The following is a 23,937-nucleotide window of genomic DNA, read 5'->3' on the forward strand; positions in this document are numbered from 1 at the left end:
ATGACTAATAAAAAAATCCCATGGCTAATCTAAAGTCTTTACATTGTGTCTGAGTGTGCCCTGGCTATTGAATTGATTTCCAGATACTAGAGTGCCATAGTCATATAAATTTTGGTTGGCCTGTCTTAAGCACCGTGACCTCCAGCATGTTCAGCTGAGTGTGTTTTTTTACCTACATGAAAAATGGAGGTATTTTTCCTGGTGTGCGTGTCCGTCTGTCTGTCTGTTTATGTTTCCGCCTAAAAAATATCAATACGGAACTCATACGGCCTTGATATGCGCACATGTGTGGCAGCCCCCTAAGCCTAGCTTGTGGTGATATCTTAAATGCACGCGCGCCCAAGCTTTCCGGGCAGACTCCCCCGCTGGCCCCGACGATCCACCACGCCCCACTCTCCGCTAGCCGAACACGGGGGAAAACCATGTAGAATTTCAGGGTAAGTACACTGCGTGACTTGGGCTGAAAAAAAATTGCGATTTTGAGCACCTCTGTTGGTAATGAATGGTAAAAAAAAATACCGCCCGTTAACCACCAATCATTCTAGGAAAATGACACAAAAGTCTTTGCATTTTGATGACTTTTTTTATTGTTTTCGAAAATTGAAACCTTTTCCGATGTAGTGATGTTTACTTAGTTGTCAAATTTTAAATATATGCTTAAAGTATCAGTTTTATGAAGCAGCTTATGAATACTAGTTGTATGATTCCAGCACAATTCATGTAACGTTAGCATCATAATGGAATGCACCCAAAACAGAGTATGCCAAACAATATGAACTTTCTGGATGGAATGCTTTGAAAATGTAAAGTATCCCTTGCCACATGGAATGATTTGAACAATATAAATATCTAGCTCTTTTTTCACAGTAATGGTCCAAAAAGTAATTATATAGTAATAAAGTGCACAACAAAACATAGTACATGAACTAATGTTTTTCTTCAACTCTAGTCATTGTGTAACTAATATATACTATTTCATAGACAAAACTACTCCAAGAAACATACCCAAGTACTGGGCAAGGCATTTAAGTATGTGTAGGGGCAGCTACCTGATGATCTTGAATCAGAGGATTGCACACATATGACGTAATTAACTATATGTAGTTAACCATCCTCCAAGTGAAGAGTAGCATAAGAAAATGACCCATGACATCTGGGAGTGTATTGAATGACAATCTCCTCCAACAAAGCCTATCCTTCTAGCTAAAAGCTAAGAACAAAAATGTTTACTTGTCTCCCCTTTGAGCTCAATTTTACTGAAGTCAAAGTCTATAATTTATGATACAAGTAAGCACAAGTGTCTACTATTAGTCTGATTATGGCAAATGAGCTTGGAGGTCAAACAGGCAGAAAGCTTCAGAGTTTTAACAAAAGATGAAAACATCCAAGTGGAAATAAATTGTACATTCTCCCCTGCTGGTAAGAAACTCAAGTAACAGAAGTAGAACCAAGTTAACCAAACATAATTGTATACAGAATATGCATATCTTGTAAAGTTCTCAAAAGGGTATCTATAAAGACTTGAATACAATATTTTGTGTAATTTATCTCCAACTGTTTTAAGTCTCCCCAATGCTGTTCAGAGTGGCAAGAATGATGTCAGCATCCTGATGATGCGGACTGACGATGTGCGTGCGTCGGTTGGAACGCTGCAGCTGATTGGCCAGTTCGTGGAAGCCTCCATCCCCTGACAGTACGGTAAATGGCACACACTTGGGGATGCGTTCATCCAAACGTCCAGCCTGAAACATAAATATAACTAGTTTGGTAAAATTTTATCTCACCAATGAGCAGTAAACAATAAATGACTTCATAACATAAAATCTATTTCTATCAAATAATTCAATTTAACTACTGTAACATATACAGGTGTTTTTTTTGTCTGTAGCTGTCCAAAAAGCTTCCTCAAAATGGTATTAAAAAATCGTACTTACGTGCACACAAATGGCAAAGTCAGCTGCATCTTTTCTCTTTGAGCACTGTGGGTGGAGGTAAAAACACTTCTTACTCATGATGGTGTCATATGCCCGGTTGTTGCGAGGAGGACACCATATGCAGCTACCGCCCTTGAAGCCATACACAAAAGTCTTGTCAGTCAGAGGTTGTGGTAGCTTGCTGAAGAATGAACCCCAGTTGTCCAAGTCAACGAAAATGACATGGCAAACATCTTCTGGTGGGTCAGGAACACTACTGCTTGTGCCAGAAGAGCCTGTGGTCCCTAGCCCTGTACTGACAATACCGCTTGTACCTGAGATATGCTTTGCTCTCTTAGCAGAAGGGCCAGGGGCATCAATAATGTGTGGTGACATTACAAAGGTCTGTTGGTGCTTTGCTTTCTTCTTCTTCTTCTTATTTGCTGTACTAGGAAGTGTCTTATTTGCAGGTGGCACTACTGCTGACCTGTGTCCCCCTGATTCACTTCTGCACCTCTTGGTTCCCGTGTTACCAGTTGCTGCCAATTGGTTCATAACTTTAGAGTTGATGCCTGGGGCATTCATGTCCAGCAAGTGTCTGTAAGGCTGAGGTTCAGTGGAAGCAGGCGGCCTTGGGAGTAGAGGAAACCTGACAGTCTGGTTGAAGGGCAGCTGTGTCATGGGTGGAGCTTGAACCCCAGGCCTAGGGTACGAGTTGGGTGCTTTGGACACAACAGATGTAGAAGCTTGGGGAAAAGGGAACCTGACTAGCTGGTTTCCTTGTAGCTGCACACTATTTAGGATGTTAGGGCGTGCACTGGCAGCTGATGGGGAAGATACACTTGATGAAGGAGAAGATGCAGTGGCTGTTGCAGCTGCCTTACTGACAACAGCCTTAAGTGGCACGGCCAGTCTTCGCCATGGCCACGTTGTTTGCTGCCGATTCAGTCCAGTTGTCTCTGCTTGCCATCCCAGGGTAAGAAACAGCATGGCCATTTTGTCCTCCTTTAGCTTCAAGAAGCGTACGGTCCCACGATGTGCACTCTGTGAGTGTATTGAAACAGCTTGGAAAGACGTGAATGTGATATTGCACTCAGCACAGTAATACACTGGTGTCATTTCCTTCAACACTGCCAAGATAGACTTCCCAGCAGTAGCGACTGGACTGCCATGGCATCCGTTGGTTACATAGTGGCGTTGGATCTGTGAGTGTCTGGCGAATGAGGCGGGGCACTCGTTACACTTCACAGTGAACTTGACTTGCTCACACTTGGCAGTCAGTTGCAAATAGATGCTTCTGGTGAGGGGAATAGGTTGAATATCTGTAGAGTAAAGGAATATTGGTTGACGCATACAGTCATATACTTGAGACATAATCCTTGTCACTACCATTGAAAAAAGTGTAATTTGCAATATGTATAAAAAAAACTGTCATCATATCTCTCAGTAACAAAGTATCTCTTCAAAACATGAGATTCAGCATGAAAATCACTTAGACATGAAAATAGACACAAACATTACTAGACTGCAAAAAAGCTGTCAGTCTTGTTTGCATTTATAGAGTAAAACTAACAAAAGAGCAGAATCTGAATACAGTCATGTACTGTGGAGAAAATTAAATTGCATTTTTTCCCGTCATTGCCACTTGTGGACTACATAATGTTAACTAATGAAAGTGTTAATGTTGGGTTGGCGTCACATGAACTCACCTGGGTAGTGCTGATGTCTCCTCTCCATGATATGTGCCATACACTCCTCTGACCTGCCAAAGCACAGACCACAGGCCGGGCAGGCAAAACACAGTATTGGGACACCCGGGAGCCTCCAATGATGCTATGAATATGAGAAAAATTGGAATTAGAAAATACAGTAATTTGCAAAATGCAAAATACAGTAATTTACAAAGTCCAAAATCAAAATATCATCTTCAGAATGTTTTATGAGTTCAATTTCAGCTGAAAAAGTAGCAAGAAAATCTTGCCTCTCTCATCTTGCCGATTCTCTGACATAGAAAACTAAGTAATGAAAACGAGCATGCAAGTACCTATCCAAAGACAAAAGGGTTGTAAAATTACAGAATCACAACAAACATCGTATTTAGTTACTTTATCACACTGATAAATCATCGTATGGCTGATACCAGACGGAGGTTCGCCAGGCATCCATCCGGGTGATTTGTCATTCACCCGGACGGGAGAACTGGCGCATCCCCGTCTTGTATGACAGCCAACGAAAGGGTATATCACCCCGTTAGGGGCGGTATAACCCCGTCGTAGCGAAAGCTCGTTGACTGATGATGATGATCACACTGATTCACAGAACTTTCCCTTCCATTATCTATACTGCCGCAGCCTTGAGCCTTACAATATGACTTTGTCTATTACCGTAAGTTTGGGGTCCTTCATTGCCATGTCTACATGATGGTCGTGTGCAGCACGGCCCAGGAAATGCTTCCCACAAACAACGCAGGCGCACTTGTCCAGCCCATCCCTTTTACTAAGCTGTAAGGTCCCCGTGGGGTTACATGGCGAGTGGCAGAAGGTCTCCATGTGGGCTGGGGAAGGGTCCAATAGTGGTAAGTACAACAGATGTGTGATAAATAGTCTATTTATCTGGGAGTTAGTCATGTTTGGTAAAATCCAATATTAGATTTGGACCGTACTAATTCCGAACTTCTTCGTCTTAGTCACAAAATTGGTTTACTGTTACATACTGTAAATCTTGAAACATCCATGGTGGTTTTATTTTCGCTGTGCCTCTCCACCGTGAAATCATGATATTTTTTTCACTGTATTGTTACCTTCGCGACGAAATTTCGTCAAGAAGGTTATTTTTTTATGCATGTCTGTGTGTCTGTTAGTGAACAGGATAAGTCGAGAACGCCTGGATGGTTTGTTGTCGTATTTGGTGTGTCCGTGTGTATGTGGGAAATCTCAAGATGATTAGATTTTGGGCGAAGTACTTTGCATAATTAACGAGAAAAGTGTAAAAATGTGTTAAATTGTATGCTCATACTATGCGTTCTGGTTGCGATGTGTGGGCTGTGTTGTTTCAAGGGATATTGATACGGGTAGAGGGGTGCTGAGTTGGTCATGAGGGGTCATGAGGGGTCATGAGGCAGGCAGGAAACGTCAGTTACTGCCAGGGACAAATTGGCTGTCAGCCAGCTGTATTCATTGGTGTGGAATGTGGTTGAGGGAGACAAAAGTTGGATATACACGGCCTTATATGAGTAAGAACAGTCATTAATGCAGTGCCACAGCATGGGAATACCGAGCATGTCTGTGTGTCTGTTAGTGAACACGATAAGTCGAGAATTCTTGGAAGGATTGTCTTGGTATTTGGTATGTTGGTAGGTCTCGATGAAACCTGAAAATGATTAGATTTTGGGCCCCCTAGCGGCTTGTTACGGTACTGCAGCGGAACTTCCTGTTATGATATCTCGTGTTGTGGACATGCTATGGAACTGATTTTTGAGTGGTAGATAGCTCGTTGGGCAGAGAGTAAGTGGTATAGGTTTGGGCCCCCTAGCAACTTTTTTGGAACTGCAGGGGCAGGTTTTGCTTCAGACTTTGAAAGGGAATAACTCAAGAAGGGCTTGATGGAAGGTCATGATTTTTTGCAAGTACATAGCTTGAGCGATGATGTACATGATTGGATACTCATTATGCAAATCAGTAACTAATTTGCAAAATTAATGAGGAAAGTTTATACATCCCTCAATTTCCATGATAGGACTCGAAAACATGTGACATATGTAACTGAGGAAGAGAGAAATATTAATAGATATCAGCTATGCAAATGAGAACCTCATTTACATAATTAATGAAAAAATACTATAACTCGAGATGGGCTTGATGGATGGTCATGATTTTTGGTATGTAGATAGCTTACGTGATGCTTTGTATGATTGGATGATAATTATGCAAATCAGGTTATAATTAATGAGGCAATTTTAAAAACCTGCTGTGTTCCATGATATGACTATTCAAATATGTGACATTTGTAACTGAGGAAGAGAGGAATGTCAATAGATAGAAATTATGCAAATGTAGGCCTAATTTGCATAATTAATGAGAAACTACTATCATTCCATACTAGTAAATAACGGCAATTTCATACTTGTGGCATTTAGAAGTTGTGTGAATGTGAACACCATTGAATCAAATTATGCTAATAAGGAGCTTATTTGCATTATTGATGAAAAATGTTATCATAACCTTCTTTGTTAAGCTCATAATCATAACAAGGAGGTTTGGACAACTTATGTTATTTGGGTGAGGAGGATCAACTGGTATGATTTTTGATTGATGAAAAACACTCCTAATATGTCAGTCATAAAGGTCAAAATCATTTGGCGAAGGTATAAGGTCGTAGAACTCTTGTTTATATATATAGAGACAGCAAATTCAAACGCCTTTCCACTCCTACTGCTAAATTAGATCCTTAAAATTAATTTATAGCAGTTATGGAACAATAGGGAATACACTCATCTTCTTTTTCTGACAACCTCAAGTTTCACTCTAATTGCTTTGGCAAAAGCCTTTTTCAAGAATTGATGCTGATTTGACTTTGTTAATGAGTCTTTCTTGTAGCAAAGTTTTTTATTGCATGTTACTCTCCAGGCTCTTCTCTCTTGACATTGCTTGATTCAGTCAGAGCAGACAGAGGTAATGAGACACCAACCGTTTGGATATACTGTATTAGGTACGTTCTTCACTATAGAAGCAAGGTCGAAGAAGAACATTTATTCAATAAAACTGGGAATGGGTGCATGGGTCATTCAGTGCTACCAGCAGTTTTGTTGAAAGGAACCTTTCCATGAGGGAGACAGAGTGCTCCGTGTTGTGGGGGACAGAGTTTCCCAAAAGATGCTGGAGACAGAGTGCTTCAGTTGCCTATGAGAAAGCGAGAGTGCTTCACAGAAGAGTCCCAGGATAGGGGCCGCAACCTAATATCGGGATGTCCTCTTGAAGAAGAAGGGGCTTCCCATGGTACTTTCTTAGTACGCTAAGATTGACGCCCGCGGAGGGAAGATTCTGGGACTGAAAATCAATCGATCTATCAATCTATCTGATCTATCGATCTATCTGATCTATGGATCTATCGGATCTATCGATCTATCTGATCTATCGATCTATCTGATCTATCGATCTATCTGATCTATCGATCTATCGGATCTATCGATCTATCGATCTATCGGATCTATCGATCTATCTGATATATCGATCTATCTGATCTATCGATCTATCTGATCTATTGATCTATCTGATCTATCGATCTATCAATCTATCGATCTATCTGATCTATCGATCTATCGATCTATCTGATCTATCGATCTATCTGATCTATTGATCTATCTGATCTATCGGATCTATCGATCTATCGGACATATATGTCAGCAAAACATATCTGATCTATCGATCTATCTGATCTATCGATCTATCTGATCTATCGATCTATCGATCTATCGGATCTATCTGATCTATCTGATCTATCGATCTATCGGATCTATCGAATCTATAGGATCTATCGATCTATCGATATATCTGATCTACCGATCTATCTGATCTACCGATCTATCTGATCTATCGATCTATCGGATCTATCGATCTAGCGGATCTATCGATCTATCGATCAATCTGATCTATCGATCTATCTGATCTATCGATCTATCTGATCTATCGATCTATCGGATCTATCGATCAATCGGATCTATTGATGTATCAGATCTATCGATAGATCGGATCTATCGATCTATCCGATCTATGGATCTATCTGATCTATCGATCTATCGAAAAGACATTTTCATTACACCTGTAGGAAGTCAACTAAAACTCAAGTATTAGAGAGTACTTACCAGTAAGCATGTAAGGTGTGGCAAACCTGGCAGCACAGTTGATGACAGGACATGGAATTGGGCCATCAAGGGTCTGTCTGGGCATCAGGTTCTTCTTCCTGTGCCCTTTCTCCCATGGTGCTGTGGAACAGTAAAGACACTGCATCACAAAATTACCATTAAAAGACTTACATTGCTCACATGTCAGGGCTCGAAATTTGATTTTGGAAAAAGGTGCACTGGTGCGCCCAACTAAAAATATTAGGTGCACAGAAAGAATTTTGGGTGCACCACATAAGATAAAGTTGAATGTAAGCAAAACATATTTAAGTTTAGTGCTCTTGAGAACTTCAATCTGTAATTCTAAAGCTAATTTCAAACAAGTAGTACCGGTACATCAACTAAAGTACAACAAAAGGTTATAGTGGTTTTTCTGATACTTACATATCAAGAATATTCTGTATACGAGTGCACAATAGTTTTACCCTATAGCATACAAAAATATCTAGGTGCACTGGTGCACCCACAGTCAAGAATCAGGTGCACACTTCCAATTTTGGGTGCACACAGGTGCACATGCACCCATTTCGAGCCCTGCATGTTCATGACAATATATTATTCCTACTGTGTCAGAAATTATTTTTACCTCCATGTACAGAGGTTTTGTTTACTTTGTGTCTCTTTGTTTGCTTGAATGTCAAGACTGCAATTTGTGTAATCAAAGATTATTTGACAAAGTTGGGATCAGTAGTTTGGGAATCTGGAAAGGCATACGTCATTCACTCAGACATACCTTTGTACTTCATCCACTGGTTGAGACCACTCTGTGCCTGTTGTAGTGCTGTACGTCTTTCAGGAGTGCTCTGCAACTGCTGTAACTGCTGACGACCATGCGCTACTTGTTTGCTGCACTTTTTCTGAAATTTCAAAACATATTCTCCATGTACCGCAAATATTTAAGCCTTGCAATATCAAGCTTGGCTCTATTTCAAATCAGTCACCACAATATTCTGTAAAGCTTTTTCTGACCTAGAATAGTTTGACAAGCCCAAACCTAAGGTGGGCAAATCATGATTCCAGTAAGACAGTGTTGACATCTCATATTAACTAATGCATGCAGAAATAGGACTGTACAATGTACATTGTACTTGTAATTTGTTGTATAATACATTTTACCTTAAAGTTGGCTTTCTGTTTCTCCTTCTCCCTCTTGTTGAGCTCCACTTGAACCTTCATCCTCTCCAGGGCAGTCATGTGCCTCCCATCACTCGTGACAGTGGAATAACTTGATGCCTCCTAAATAGTGAGAGAAAAATTGTTGCCAACTGTTACACGTGGCTGCTTAATAGTAATACATTAGACAACATGGTGTATTCCATTTTGCCCAAGGTACAAGGGGACGAGGGGGACAGGGAAGTCTCCGTGTTGTATTCTTCTTATATTATACCACATGGGAAAACACATTTCATTACAAAATGCACCAGAAGTTGAGAAAATTTTGTGCCCTCAAACAAAAAACTATAAGAAGATCAATTCCGACATCCAAATCCGATACTTTAATTTTCAACAGTGGTGCACGCAACGCATGGGAAGTAGAAGCCCTTGAGATACCGAGACCATGCATTCCTGACCAGCACATCCATATCAAACATTATCACATCCCTGAACATTGTTGAGCTTATGACTGGCAGAATCAATAAATTGTAAATGGTTTACTAAATATAAATTTTGCAGAATTTGACAAACCTTGTGACTGAGTTCTCTGGCCAGCTGGGAATCCTCAAACTCTTGTACCAGATGTACATCACTGTCCGATTCATGATCACGTCTCTCCAGCTAGGTAGGAAAACATTTCTCAATCATCAGACTAAAATTGACTTACTACTGTAAGAAGGCTTATATAGAACTTAGGTATTCATTACTGTTTAGCCATTATGGTTGATGCTAATTAGGATTTTACCATGTTAATATTGAAAAAAAGAGGCCCTACATGTATATATTGGTTAGAAACCTCGGTATCATTCAAAACCATTGACCACCTATACAACAAGAGCTTGTATATTGACATGTTGGCACTTGCAACAGATCCCCCCCCCCCATGGAATCTGATATGGATTAGTTTTGTTTATTGGTTTGGCTGTTCAGGACACACAGCCAGGCTGCCCAACTAGCCTATGGCTATTACAAAGGGCTACATTAGTTTAGGCTATAAGAACAACATTATGATTCCCTGTGATTCACAGTGTGAAGTAGCTATAAAAAAAATTTAGAAAAAACAAAGACTACAATTACCTGTTGTTCTAGCTGCCTGGCCATCTCTTCATCATGTTTTATCTGCATGTCTTGTGTTATAATCACAGAATCATCATCATCATCTTCGCCATAACTGTCTGTGACAGAGACAACGCTGTCATCATCTGGTGCTGACAGACCAATGACATCTTCCTCTGCGTCAGAGTTGACCTGTTCCCAGAGCTGAGCAGCCAGCCGGGCATCTTCCTCCTCCTGTAGTCTCCTGGCTGTCTCTCTGTCAACCTCATCTTCTGCTTGCAACTATTTTTACAATAGATATAACAATGCAACAATATAGGTCACAACATACATGTAACTTTCCTTCCTATAGCAAAATAAGTCAGATATTAACATGTCGGTTTCAGTTGCAACTACATTTACTATGGATTTGTCAATGCAACAATTCGGGTCACAACATTTTCATGGCCTAGACTAGAGCAAAACAAACCAACAACAAACCTGTCTGGCAAGTTCCTCATCCCTCTTGAGCTGGTCTAACATGATGTCATCTTCACCAAACTGCATAGGGCTGTGTTTTCCCTCTCCATTTTCACCTAAGATGGGTATGTCATCTTGCAGATCTTCTCCTGTCTGTCCATTTGAAACAAACTGCAACATTAAAATGAAGAAAACTCAATTACAAAAGAAATAGATTTTCAAATAGGGAAGTGCTTCCACATTGACATTGAACAGTATACTTATACCACATAGGTTTGGCCTTGTTTACTAATTAGGAAGGAGCACCTTGTACAAATAGAATATCTAACCCCAGCCTCTATGTTACAAGGTTGTGTTAATGAGGTGGGGAGATAATCAAAGCCTTAATACTAATAGTAATGGAGAACAATGCAAAGTTGCATGTTTGGCTTTCAAATCTATATGTTATATTTCTATGTTATATTGAAAAATCACTTCAGCATTTTTGTCCCATTTCCCTATTTCTTAAGTTGCAGAATACATGTTATGGAGACACATGTACAGCTGTCTGTTTCAACCCTGTAACGTGCAACAAAAAAGAATAGGCAAAATCACAGCAGGTCTTATGTTATAACCTTGTTCACTGCAGAGTCGTCTTGCTTCTCCTCCTTCATCTGCTCATGAGGTATCAGGACAATGTCTTCTTCCTCTTCATCCATGACATCAAGACCTTCAGTAGGGCACAGGTTTACAACTACAGTAGACCCAACCAGGCTGAGTGGTGTATCAGCTTTGTTTGCTTCAACTCTGTTTCTGTTCAAATCAGTTGATGTTGGTAATGTGGGGGAAATCTGCCTGCTTTGTGGGTTGTTTGGAAGCTTTTGTGTATCGGCCTGAAGGATTGGAAAGATAATCATATAAATACGAATGAAGTTTATTTGCAAATTCATGCCTGAAGGCTAATTGCAAGTACGAGGTAGAAACCTTTTTTTAACCTTCTTCAAGAAGTCAAAACATACAATGTAGGAGACATGCGTGACTTTTTTTAAAGACAGTGATTAACATTATTGATTGAAATCAGATACAAAATTGTACAAGATGAATTCATAAAAAAACTTTGCAGTGATTCACAGCGCCTCTTTGTGCCATTTTTCGCCAATATGCGCCATTTTGCCAACTTCAAAAAATGTCAAAAATGTCACAATTCAAGCGACAAATTGGCCCCGTATGCCCATTGCAAATCTTTTCCGCAATTTGGTACATTATAATTTAGGCACAGCTCAGTGAGTTAGTTCGCTTTACCTGAAATGACACTTGCATATCCTCAGGGGCAGGGGGCTGTGCCGCAGCCTCTCCAGCTGTCCTCTCGACTACAGAGCCACTGTCATCAGAGGCCATGTCCTAACAGTATGTCTGAAATCAGCAGAGAAGATAAAATACTATTATGTCAATCCATAATTTCTGTGGGGCCCTGTTGTGTGGAGAAACAGCAGGATCCTTTTTTTCTCTCTCTCAAAACAACAAAATATATATCTCTCTATCCTTGTAAAACAAAAGTATCATTCAAACAAGATATTAGTGTGCTATGTAAGACTTTAAAATCAAGGCTATCCTATAGGAGGTTACGCTAAAACGAAAGATTGAAGTAAACCACAAGTTCACAACATTATAATTTTTCCCGCCACATGTGCACGCGTTGTCATAAAATAACTTCCCGCCCTGGCTCGTTGCTGGTTGTTATAACATACCACAAAAGTTAGAGTTGGCATTGTGCCCTTCTTTTGACCTGTCAAGGATACAACTTGACGAAAATAACGTTTTTACTGACCGACCAAACCAAAGAAAGAACTTCGCACATCTTCGGAAAGCTGTCAGACGATAATATCGCCTCTGTGGAAAGGTCAAAGGAACATTCCATTCAATAAGACAGGTGATGTTATGGTATGATGTGAAAATAAAGCAAAGCAAATGCTTAAGATGCTAGATTGATACCGAATATGATACATATACTATTTTTCATCTTATTATGAATGAAAATGAATATAGTTAGCCAGATCTAAGAGCTTTTTGTATCTCTTTTTTACCTATCTTACCCCCCTTTCCGATGAAATCTTCCATTTCGGGTCACAAAACCTGGTAGCCTCGTTTTGAAGTAACATTCCAGCGACAAAATTCAACCGGGAGAAGAGATGTGTACAAACTGACAAATACTGGCATTTCCTACGATTTCACAAGAAACCTGACGAAGTTTCAACATGCAGCTGAAGCATATGAAGAACCTGCTCCCTCCACAGGTACAGTCTGTCTTAATACTGCCTTTTAGGGATCGATTTGTTTGTATGGTTTTGAAGGGGGAGGGGGGCGTAGTTTGGCTGTGTTTCCATGACAAAAAATGATGCCATCGAATGGTTACTTGATTTGTATTTTTTTAAAAACACCTCATATGTCTGTAGGTTGGTTGCACTGTTAACTTTAAAAGATTTTGCTGTTTTAAGTTGCTTTAAATTAAATTATTACAGTTTACACATTTGCCTTTACATCGCAACGAAAAGTCAACATCGCTATCGAAAAGTTTATGATTTTGTTTTCATTTATTTGTGGTGGTAAATATGGTGACCCATATATTATGTATAACGGTGTGAAATATTCCAATAAGATATCATTGTGAAATATACCATTTATTAATGGGTCTGCCTCCATTTTCTTGATTATCTTTTTTTTATTTTGTCTATTTTATTATTCTTGATCTATTTTCTTAGGTTGGAACTCGTTGGGTAATTCTCAGCCTTTCCTCAAATCAGAGTTTTTATCATGTAATCGTTCAAAAGCTATCGGCATGGTCTGGCAGCTGATGTGGTAAACTGATGTGTGTTGTCACGGCCCTTAATTTGAAAATACATTGACACACTGAACTTGATTGAACAAATTTAAATGTTCCAGAAAAGGGTTTGGCTTCTGACGTGCTTGGTTAATAGCACAATAGGAACGATACTTACAGTAACTTTGAGTAAGGGCTATTCTGTTCTATCGTCCTTTTACTTCTTTCCATTTGAATCAAAATTTTAATTTGCATGACAATTCTCAAAAACAACCAGAAAAAAAACGGAAAAAAATATACAGGTACACTCAAAACCACCCTTCTAAATTTTTTTGAATGGGATAGCCCTTGAGTGTGTGTTATACACTTACAGTTACACTTCCACATGAGTGTGGACATTAGTGATTTTTGTTCTGGTTCCACTGTGCACACTACTTGTATGTTTTGTGTTTTCAAGTTATTTAAAGATTGTTTATGGAAATTTGGAAACTCTTTCATATTTCAAATTTTCTATCACATTCACAATATCTGCACTTGAATTAGGAATAAGTGTCACTACAATGAAACTACTTTCTTGGGCTACTCTATGAAAAAAGTTGAAGGCAGGACAGTTTTGGATCAAGTTTCTTTCCCTTTCCAGTATTCAATTCTTTTACCATTCATTTAGACATCTTGCAAATTGACACCCTTACGCATTTCAAAATCTACAGTCTGAAAGCTACTTATCAATATTATCAAACTGGCTGCTTCTACCCAACTTTTTACATTATTACTGTAAATTCATTTACTGTCACAGTGGTTTTATTTTGTAGTATGAGGGAAAAGGAATTTTTTGGGGGTTTCTTGAATTTGCAGTTAAAACAATTCAATAGTGCAGTACTTAGTAAGGCATTTGAAATGAAAATTCCAGGGGTCACAAATTTGAAATGGAGAGATCACCTGGAAAACCTTGCAAAACTAAAACCACTGTGAAAGTTTCAAGATTTGCAGTATCAACCCTTGCCATTGCCTCATATATACTATGAGAGGTTGACCAATGAAATACTTTCATTGTTGGTGATTGACAGGAGGGTGCTGCGAAGGTGATGTGCCTGGCATGGTCACCCAACAATGCCAAACTGGCCGTGTGCACGGTGGACAGAGTCGTCCTACTGTACGACGAGCAGGGAGAAAAGAGGGACAAGTTCTCAACCAAACCTGCTGATTCAAAGGTTAGTGAAAAAGTACATTACTATACACAGATATTCATTAATTTTAGAAGAATTAGACTCCTTGACGTTGCCGTTGTTTCATTCGTTAGTATAGACAGATGGAACGATTGCTTGACTGACAAAGGCCACAACAAACTTACATGGATCCAAACGCGCATTGATTGTTGCCTGATAAAGAAATCAAGACATTTTGTTACCCTCCTGGGGTGGTAAAGATGACCACAAAGTACCGAAAATGGAAAAACATGCCATATGGTAGTGATCATGAGGTGACACTAGCTATAATGTGGTAGCTTTGAGTATCGTTGTACATGTACTTGTAGCCATGTAGTAGACTATTACTGGGCTACCACACTACTCTCACCTCTCAAATAAACGTACCGGTACGTTTATTTTTTTTCGCCAATAGTTCCACCCTGTACTTTCTTATTCTAGACGGTACGTTTATTATTTTTTGAAAAATTGAGGCTTTGCAAACCAGGAATCCCTCTAAAATCGTAAGTTAAGGTTTTTCTGCCCATATTTCCCCGGTATTTTTGCTCGTAATTCTCTATTTTTCGGCCTACCGGCGTTGATTTTCTCGCCGCTTTGACGGCCCTGTGAAAAGTATCCTGGCGTCACTCGTAACATATCGGTCGATATCAATATGACGCTACAAAGTAAATCGGAAAATAAGACGTGACATTGACATTTTAAAATACAATTTTCATATAAATAACTTTGATAGTCTCTGTTTACATCGTAAACCAAAGCACGCTGATCAAAAACGTGTGGAGTAGGGTGCTTGCCTACACAGGGAATAATAATTTCCTGACCACTATATCCGTAGTATCGGCAGCGCGGCGGAAGAATTATTTGTTCGCAGAAGACATGTAACACGTCAAAACAACAATCATAACTTAACTTCCCTTGTGATATGTGTTTTGAGGCCACAAAATCTCTAAAACGGCAGAAATATGTCCGATATGATTCGGTAAACAACAGCGCGAAATCGCGAAACATGGCCGCCACTCTCAGGCATGGCGACAGTAAAACTAGCAGCATATTGCGTAGTGCGGATACCGATCTTTAAAATGATACCGTAAACGCATGGAAATATTATATTTTTTGGGCAACGATAGACACACAGCGCCATATTTATTTTCAGAGGATTCATTTTTTTTAAATAATCGTAAGATTTTCCCAATTTTGGCGGTTCATCGCGGGTTTCTAGTGTCAACACGTAATGGGTAACTTCTTAGTATGTGCGGTCTGTGACGTTGAGCTACTTTTACAGTCGATCTCTATTCAATATTGTGGGATTTACCGCGGGAACTCGAAATCCGAGCGTCTCACTTTGTTTTCGACGCTATGGAGCAAAAGTTTATAGACATATTTCTTCTGTGGAAGGACTGTGTTCATATTTGTGTTTTTTTGTGGTTGATGTCTTTAGAAAATATGATCAGGTACATTTAACTTTTAAAAGTACTCTGATGATTTTTGTTATATGTCACTGATTGTCAGTCATAATAAAATGATATAACTATTTTCTTTGATCACTTGCTTCAAGTTCCAAGTAGAAAAAGCATGTATCATGTACATTTTCACTTGTTGAATTTGAAAGCACCGTGGCCCCCGGTTAGGGGTCATAGCGGGGAACCTATGCCCAATTTTTCAATATTACTATTATATTTTACGAAGAGGCGAGGAAGATCATCATGATTTGAACAAGCTATGGACAGTTATTCTGTTCAATATCTATATACTTAATAGGTATGGCATAATTGACTAAATATAAGTTACCTACCTGCTTATTATCTTATTTCCCTCTGACAGTGACAGTTGTACATGTATGGACACAGTTTACCTAGCCTCGACTGTCGATTTTTGAAATTTTCCGGGGGGTACTTTTATTCCAGGGGGTACTTATATTACATTTTGAAAATTTATCCGGGGGGTACTTCTATTCCAGGGGGTACTTCTATTTGAGAGGTGAGAGTATATTAGTGTCACTTCTTGAATACAGGAATAAAAGAGTTGTTGGCTGTATGTTTTGTCACTTCAAATCTAATGTTACAACCTTTACGGTCTGTACTAGTATTAAGGCATTTTTTTTTCCCATCTTATTTTTTGTGTTCTTTTATCAGATTTGGAAATTGCAGATAGAGAATGTCATCCATATGAGTTGCTTTGGCTCATTGTTCATGTAAATAAGTGTATGAAAAGGGGCCTCTGCCTCCATCACACGACATAGCGTAATACTAAACATGTATTTAACATGTCTTACCCAGTTTGGCAAGAAAAGCTACATGGTCAAGGCCTTGGCATTTTCTCCCGACTCAGCCAAGATCGCAGTGGGACAGACAGACAACATCATCTATGTGTATAAGATTGGAGAAGAATGGTGGGTTTTATTCACATACATTTTTCCAATTTCAGCTTGATTGTCTCTCACTTTTCTGCTTTGGCCAAGGTAACTAAAGTTGAATATGTCACTATTCTTACTCTCTGTACACACTGTATAGGTAGAGTCGATTCATGCAAGGAGTCCTTGATTCATGTTACACCCCCTTTTCACTAGAGGCTGCGAGTGATGAGCAATCAATGAGCGACCAAAAATTTGACAGGTCACTCAACAAATTTTGTAGGCAAACAACGAAAGTCCAAGTTTTGTATGTTCTGTTGTCTTTCAAATCATGCTTTAACATCTCTCAATATTCCAATTTAAGGGTCACACAAATCCAATTTTGATCACTCAATCAATGGTTGCTAGAGGAAAGGGGGCCTAACGAAGAGTGTTAAGTTGTTCCACTTTGATATATGTTTCTGATACTGCATGATTTTTGTCTGTACATCTTAATTACATTTTTGTTTTTAAACAAATTTCTATTACAGGGGAGAGAAGAAGGTTATCTGCAACAAGTTTGTTCAAACTGTAAGTATCAAAGGAACTCACATATTTAAACAGTCCATAAATTGTTAAAGCACCTGGGATATATTTCTAAACAAAGATACAAAGCTGAATGCTTATTTATCTATCTACATGTCTTTATTCAATGTTTACTATAATATTTTGCTTTATGTTCCTTTGAAATGCTGCAATGTATTTTTGTTGTCAAATCAAATCAAATCAAATTTCATTTGTTCTTGCAGAGTGCTGTTACCTGCCTGATCTGGCCCCCAGACCAGAACATCATCTTTGGCCTTGCTGATGGAAAGGTAGGTTTAAAAGTGACCACTTGTTTATTGTTTGAATAACATTCAACACACTCTCAGATGAAGCACCACAGCTATGGTTGTTCTGTTGAATAGGGTTGCTAAGTCATATTATGATGTGTATTGAACTAAATGACATCCACACAATGGCTTTTGTACCAGATAGTCACTAGGGGAACTATTGTTTGTAGGGACTTCATTGTTTATTCCATAGAGATTATCCAAACCTATTAACTGCCCCTACCAATTCAAGTAAACATTATCATATAAGATGATTTTGAATTGTTTTTTTATGCAGCATTTTTGTTGTCTCTTCAGATCCGTGTTGCTAACACTAAGAACAACAAGTCATCCACCATCTATGGCACAGATTCATATGTGGTATCCCTGACATCAAAGTAAGTACATTTCCATTGCTAAGGATTTGGGAAATTTTCATTTTCAAGGTTGCAGATTTTTGTAAGGTTGTTTGTGATACAAATTAGTGGTGCCTTTATTGGAATGTAAGGTGTATAAAACATATAGTTAAAGCTACAATATTCATATGCTACTGTACAAGTGACCACTTCAACATAAGGACCACCTGGTAAATGTGGCCACTTTTTCATGGTCGCTTATGACATTTTTCACATGGACACAAACATTAGAAATCCTGTCTACAGCCTCAGACTACCTGTTCACATAAACTTCTTGATGAATGTGCAGTTTTGACTGTAAAATCTATGATTATACAGTGCACATGTCTTTTATGTTGACACTGCATACTATATTAGTTACAATGATTTTCAAATAGTCTATAGGAGCATATTTATACACAGTCATGTACCTTAGCAATGATCTTGTCATTTCCAATGAATGATTTTTCTCTCTTCACTGCTTTTATGGAAATACAGCTCAGAACGGTATGTTTTTTGTTGTTGTATAATGCTGGTTGTTTTGCTTAACTCATCATCCCTAAATAGCACTGGTCTGTTTAATTATGTTTAATTCTATCATGCACATGCCCTGAGACCTTTTTTTAAAGATATATGCCAGTTCAGCACAATCATTAACAGGTGTTATAGATACATGTACATAAAGCACGGGCTGGGACCAAGGGTGATGCAGAATTCACCATGTTGTATTCTTTTTATGTTAGACACCCCTTAAAAACACTTTTGAATGCAAAATGTGCCAGACGTTGAGAAAGTCTTATGTTCTCAAGCAAAAATTGTTAGGACATCAATTACAATGTTCAAACAGGGGTTTCAAATTTTTGACATCTGTGCACGCAAAGTACCTTTTATTTTATGGAAGCCTATGGGATACAACTATAAACCCATGAGACTCCATACATGTAGAATATGTGGACCAGTTCTGAAAACACCCATACTGAATGCTATCATTGGCCAGGTGTGACATACTTACTTACGACATAAATACTAGAAATTGTTGGATTGATATAGATAAGTGTCAGATATTCACAACTGGAACAGAAGTTGATTTGACTTGTTGCAGTACCTCCGGTAAGGGCATCCTGTCAGGCCATGCTGACGGCTCCATTGTTCGCTACTTCTTTGATGACGAGGGAACTGGAGATTCACAGGTAAGCCCCTGTCAGTGTGACATAAAATAGACTGCTTCAGCTGTATTTGTTGATTACCAGAATTCGAAAATTACCAATGACTCAGTGTATTTTTCACCTGAAAATCTACCCCATCACATTGGACGGGGATCAGGAGCTAACAATCATTGGCTGATCTCTTATAATCAAGAAAACCCAGAGCTTATTACTGCCAAAATATTATTTAGAGATCAATCACTCTTTGGCCGATTGATTTTCCCGATGTGTGATGGGCAGTATGACAAGTTGGCCGTGCTATTCGTCACAGCTAGTTATCATATAGAAAACGCATAAATTCTCGGTCAATGGCTGTTTGCCAGGTTAATAGAAAAAAAGCTAATGAAAAAGTGTCATGCTTCTTCCTCAGTCTGAGGTTCGACCGCTTTACCACTGTTTAGTTCCTTGTACTCAGTTACCAGTCCATCCACAGGGAAAGATCTGCACCCATGGGTGTCCTCCGTATGCCCTGGCCTGGGCTGCCAACAGTATCATGGTGGCGGGATGCGACAAGCGTGTGATCGTGTACGGGAAGGACGGACGGTCCATCCAGCAGTTTGACTACAGCCGCGACGATGATGAGAAGGAGCTGACCACGGCTGTGTGCAGTCCCAGCGGTCAGTCTGTGGTCGTCGGCAGCTATGACAGGTGATGTTTTGTTTACAAGTTGGCCATCACTTTTGTTGTATAAGGTCCACAGCGATATCACTCCCACTGGTTGTAAGAACCGCATTGTCTGCGCAATTTTTTAAAACGCTGAGCAGGAGAGTGGTTTGACCTCTGACCTCCAAATCTGACAACCTGACATTTATGAAGACTATGGTTAAGGAAGATGATTTTGATATTTGATTTGCAAATATGTTTTTGACCTGTATTATGATTTTGTGTTGTTTGTATGTACATATAAATATGTACCCAGGGCCTCTCTGAAAAGCAACGCTCAGTCACTGAGTTTCCCTCACCCTGGAGATAGAAAGCAAATGAATATACATAAATAAACTGTATGTTGAAGCAGAAATTGGTGTTTTCTTGTCTTGAGAAATTCATTCAGAAAATCTAGCATAATCAGTACAAGTTAGAACTATGAAATAGAAAGATTTATCTTAAAACTGAGCCATTGCAAGTAAAAATTGACAAATTGGGTGATTTATCAAACTTTGCACTTTGTCCAATATCTTAACTGTACAAATGATATTACAACAGGCTGCGAGTGTACAACTGGAGCCCCAGGAAGGGCCTGTGGGATGAGGCTAGGCCAAAGGAGATCCCTAACCTCTACACCATAACTGCCCTGGCCTGGAAGAAGGATGGGTCCAGGCTAACTGCTGTGAGTACATGTATATAGGATTTTGAAATTAGCCATAGAATTTCCCATTCAAGCTCCGAAGAGAGGCAATAATGTTTGCAATTAGCTTTTTCTGACATTCTATTTTATTCTACCAGTGCCTCTATTCCCAAAACTAAATTTTGAGCCGTGTGGAATCCTGGTTTGGTGTGTGTTATAGTAAGCCATGACAAATTTACCATTGTAGCCTAACCAGTAATACGATTTTTTTATGAATGTGTTAATTGATTGCAGTACTGTTTGTTACATGAATACAAGTCATGACATAGTGTTAATGGACACCTGCAGTTTGACTGTAAACTGCAAGATGGTGCTTCTGTATAGTGCTTTAATTAACTGTTGTATTTCTGCTATCACAACAGGGTACCCTGTGTGGAGGAGTCGAGCTGTTTGACTGCTGTCTACGCAGGTCCATCTATAAGAACAAGTTTGAGATGACATATGTTGGGCTAAGTCAGGTAAGAAAACAAAACTTGTGCTTTTGGTATTGAACCATTTAATGAACCATCCAAAGTCATGTTGCCAAATTGGTAATTTCAAATAGGACATTATGAATAAAAAATGGAAGATTTTCTGTAGTATGTTGTTATAACTAGTACTAGTGCGTCTTATTTTCTGTTTTGCTTGGTCATAAAAAAACAGGTGGCGGTCATGACGTAGTCCAATATCTGGACAGTTTGCATATACCAACATCTTAATAGATATTGACTGTCCATCACAATTGGCAGTCCAAACAAAGAGGGCACAACAATTAGCAGTTCCACCAATGAGAAAGTGGCTGCATATAGCTTTCACGTTTTGACTATGGGATTGGTCTAAAAAAAACAACTCTAATATACAATAGGCTTCAAATTACATTGATATCTATCATTTTCTATTGGGTAAAGAAGGCACAACTAGGTAGTCATTTCTGAAGAATTCTTACATGTTCCCTTGCAGGTCATTGTGAAGAACCTGTCATCAGGCACCCGTGTAGTCCTGAAATCTCATTACGGCTACGAAATTGAGGAAGTCAAGATCATGGGCAAAGACCGCTTCCTGGTGGCACATACCTCGGACACCATCCTCCTCGGGGACCTCAAGAGCAACAAGCTGAGTGAGGTGCCCTGGCAGAACACCGGCGGGAACGAGAAGTTCTTCTTCGAGAACGAGACGGTGTGCATGATCTTCAACGCGGGGGAGCTGACGCTGGTGGAGTACGGCGCCAACGAGATCCTGGGCTCTGTGCGCACGGAGTTCATGAACCCACATCTCATCAGGTAAGTTATTAGTGGGATAGTCATTGGAAGTCTTTTCTACATTGTAATCAAAGAACAGCAGTTTTATATATTTTACCAATGGATACAAATAATACTGACAAACTAACAGTTATTGTAGCGTGTGTATTCCGCTGGTTAGTGACCCTACCTCTAGACCAGAAGGTTGTGAGTTCATATCTATGCTGTGTCGCTCACCTAACATGCATATGCATGCTACTATAAAGGCTCATAGTCCTTAGGACGGAATTTTATGTCGTGGTCCACTGTTCATTGTACTTGTTGAATAGAGCTGGAAAAAATTTTCCCAGACGAGTGCATTTTCATTATAAACCTGTAAATACTGATCATAGAATCTAAATTCTTTACCGTGACCAGTGGAAGAGTAGCTCAACTGTTCATTGAGTTCATTTGAGCTTAACAGGTTCAAGATCACTTTTCCGATTGTACTATAGTCTGAGAGGTCAAGGGTTATGTTTGTGTTTTATCCCCAGTGTTCGGCTGAACGAGAGGTCGATCCAAGGACAGGAGGACAACAAGAAGATGGCGTATCTGATGGACATGAAGACCATCGCCATCATGGACCTGAACATGGGCTATGCCATCTCCTCCATCAGCCACGACTCCAAGATAGACTGGTTGGAGCTCAACGAGACCGGCCGCAAACTGCTCTTCAGGGATAAGAGAATGAGGGTAGGTGTGATACTCTAAATCTTGAAGCAGGTTTTGATTTGTGTGTTTTTTCTGTAACCTCTGCATGGCAAATTTTTTCAGCACTGTCTTCAGGACCTGTCCCTCGATCTCGGAATGGAATATTGCTTGTTAGAACAGACAAAAATTTCACTCCATCCTTCCAAGCATCTGAACTTCTTGACATACAATTGAAAAAAAATTAATTTCGTAAGCTTAGAATTACAGATTTAACAAGGAAAATTAGCAACATGGGCTCCCAAACCTTGAGTGTTTCAACTGTGAAATTTAAAACAATTTAAAACTCCAATTTACTGTACCCTAAACAGAGCTATGGCACGTGAACAATATGCACAAGAATATAATTATTGAAAAAGCTTTACCAGATATTGACAAAATTTTTCTTGTCCCTTGCAGCTGCACATCTATGACCTGGAGTCTCAGGTGAAGACCACCATGCTGAACTACTGCTCCTACGTGCAGTGGGTTCCCAACAGTGATGTGGTGGTGGCTCAGAACAGGGGGAACCTGTGTGTGTGGTACAACATAGATGCACCGGAGAGGGTCACCATGTTTCCCATCAAGGTAGTTATGATAAGTGACAAAAATGTATTGTTGTGTGCACTGAACAGTGGGTAAAACTACAGTTGTGTCTGTCCTTGGAACTGAATGGTGCGCACACTACTGCTGTTGTGTCTGTCCTTGGTACTAAATGGTGTGCACGCTACCACTTTTGTGAGTGTCCTTGGAACTGAATGGTATGCACACTACTGATGTTGTGTCTGTCCTTGGTACTGAATGGTGTGCACACTACCACTGTTGTGTCTGTCCTTGGTACTGAAGGATGTGCACACTGCCACTGGTGTGTCTGTCCTTGGTACTGAATGGTGTTTTTATGTTCTTTACAATATTGAAATCTGCCATATTGAATGAACTTCTCAGTACGTCTGTTTTCATGGATGGATAATTGAAGACAAAATATAGAGTTCAACCTTTATGACTTTCTCATTCACTAAGTTATTTTTCCACATTGTCCCTCTAGGGTGACATTGTTGACTTGGAGCGTAATGAAGGTAAGACAGATGTGATAGTGAATGAGGGCGTGACCACCATCTCCTACACACTGGACGAGGGACTGATTGAGTTTGGGACAGCCATCGATGATGCAGACTTTCCAAGGTTAGTGGGGCTGGAAATTAATTTTTGGTAGTATTTGCATTTGAAATTCTATCATTTAAAGTTAGCTTGTTTGTTCAATAGTATTACCCTGTACTGGATTTAAGTATTTTCCTTATAAATATGATGTGTTTTTAAAACATTTTTGACAAATGCCACCTTTCTGTTAGACGGCGGTCGTTGAG

At 39.5% G+C, this 23,937-nt stretch overlaps 2 protein-coding genes across 2 annotated transcripts in view; one reads left to right on the top strand and one right to left on the bottom strand.

Moving 5' to 3' along the window:
• Positions 1-604: 604 nt before the first annotated feature.
• LOC136428027 (E3 SUMO-protein ligase ZNF451-like) lies at positions 605-12,351 on the bottom strand. Its single transcript, XM_066417269.1, has 13 exons — positions 12,290-12,351; positions 11,764-11,874; positions 11,097-11,354; positions 10,504-10,653; positions 10,045-10,305; positions 9,499-9,588; positions 8,929-9,048; positions 8,546-8,669; positions 7,774-7,893; positions 4,298-4,467; positions 3,623-3,746; positions 1,935-3,235; positions 605-1,742 (listed from the first exon to the last, which is right to left on the bottom strand). The coding sequence occupies exons 2-13, from the start codon at positions 11,857-11,859 to the stop codon at positions 1,560-1,562; spliced, it is 2,997 nt and encodes a 998-aa protein (XP_066273366.1). The 5' UTR covers positions 11,860-11,874; positions 12,290-12,351; the 3' UTR covers positions 605-1,559.
• A 245-nt stretch (positions 12,352-12,596) lies between these two features.
• The window catches only part of LOC136428028 (intraflagellar transport protein 172 homolog), a 28,725-nt gene continuing 17,384 nt past the window's right edge, over positions 12,597-23,937 (top strand). The window contains exons 1-14 of the mRNA XM_066417270.1: positions 12,597-12,755; positions 14,347-14,490; positions 16,761-16,873; positions 17,365-17,404; positions 17,623-17,688; positions 18,004-18,083; positions 19,183-19,270; positions 19,719-19,933; positions 20,489-20,612; positions 20,993-21,088; positions 21,570-21,889; positions 22,381-22,579; positions 22,994-23,161; positions 23,619-23,755. Of these exons, the coding sequence (XP_066273367.1) occupies positions 12,717-12,755; positions 14,347-14,490; positions 16,761-16,873; positions 17,365-17,404; positions 17,623-17,688; positions 18,004-18,083; positions 19,183-19,270; positions 19,719-19,933; positions 20,489-20,612; positions 20,993-21,088; positions 21,570-21,889; positions 22,381-22,579; positions 22,994-23,161; positions 23,619-23,755 (1,829 nt within the window). The 5' untranslated portion in view covers positions 12,597-12,716. The remainder of the gene's footprint in view (positions 12,756-14,346; positions 14,491-16,760; positions 16,874-17,364; positions 17,405-17,622; positions 17,689-18,003; positions 18,084-19,182; positions 19,271-19,718; positions 19,934-20,488; positions 20,613-20,992; positions 21,089-21,569; positions 21,890-22,380; positions 22,580-22,993; positions 23,162-23,618; positions 23,756-23,937) is intronic.

The sequence above is a fragment of the Branchiostoma lanceolatum genome, chromosome 2 (assembly GCF_035083965.1).
Source record: "Branchiostoma lanceolatum isolate klBraLanc5 chromosome 2, klBraLanc5.hap2, whole genome shotgun sequence".
Classification (NCBI taxonomy): Eukaryota; Metazoa; Chordata; class Leptocardii; order Amphioxiformes; family Branchiostomatidae; genus Branchiostoma; species Branchiostoma lanceolatum.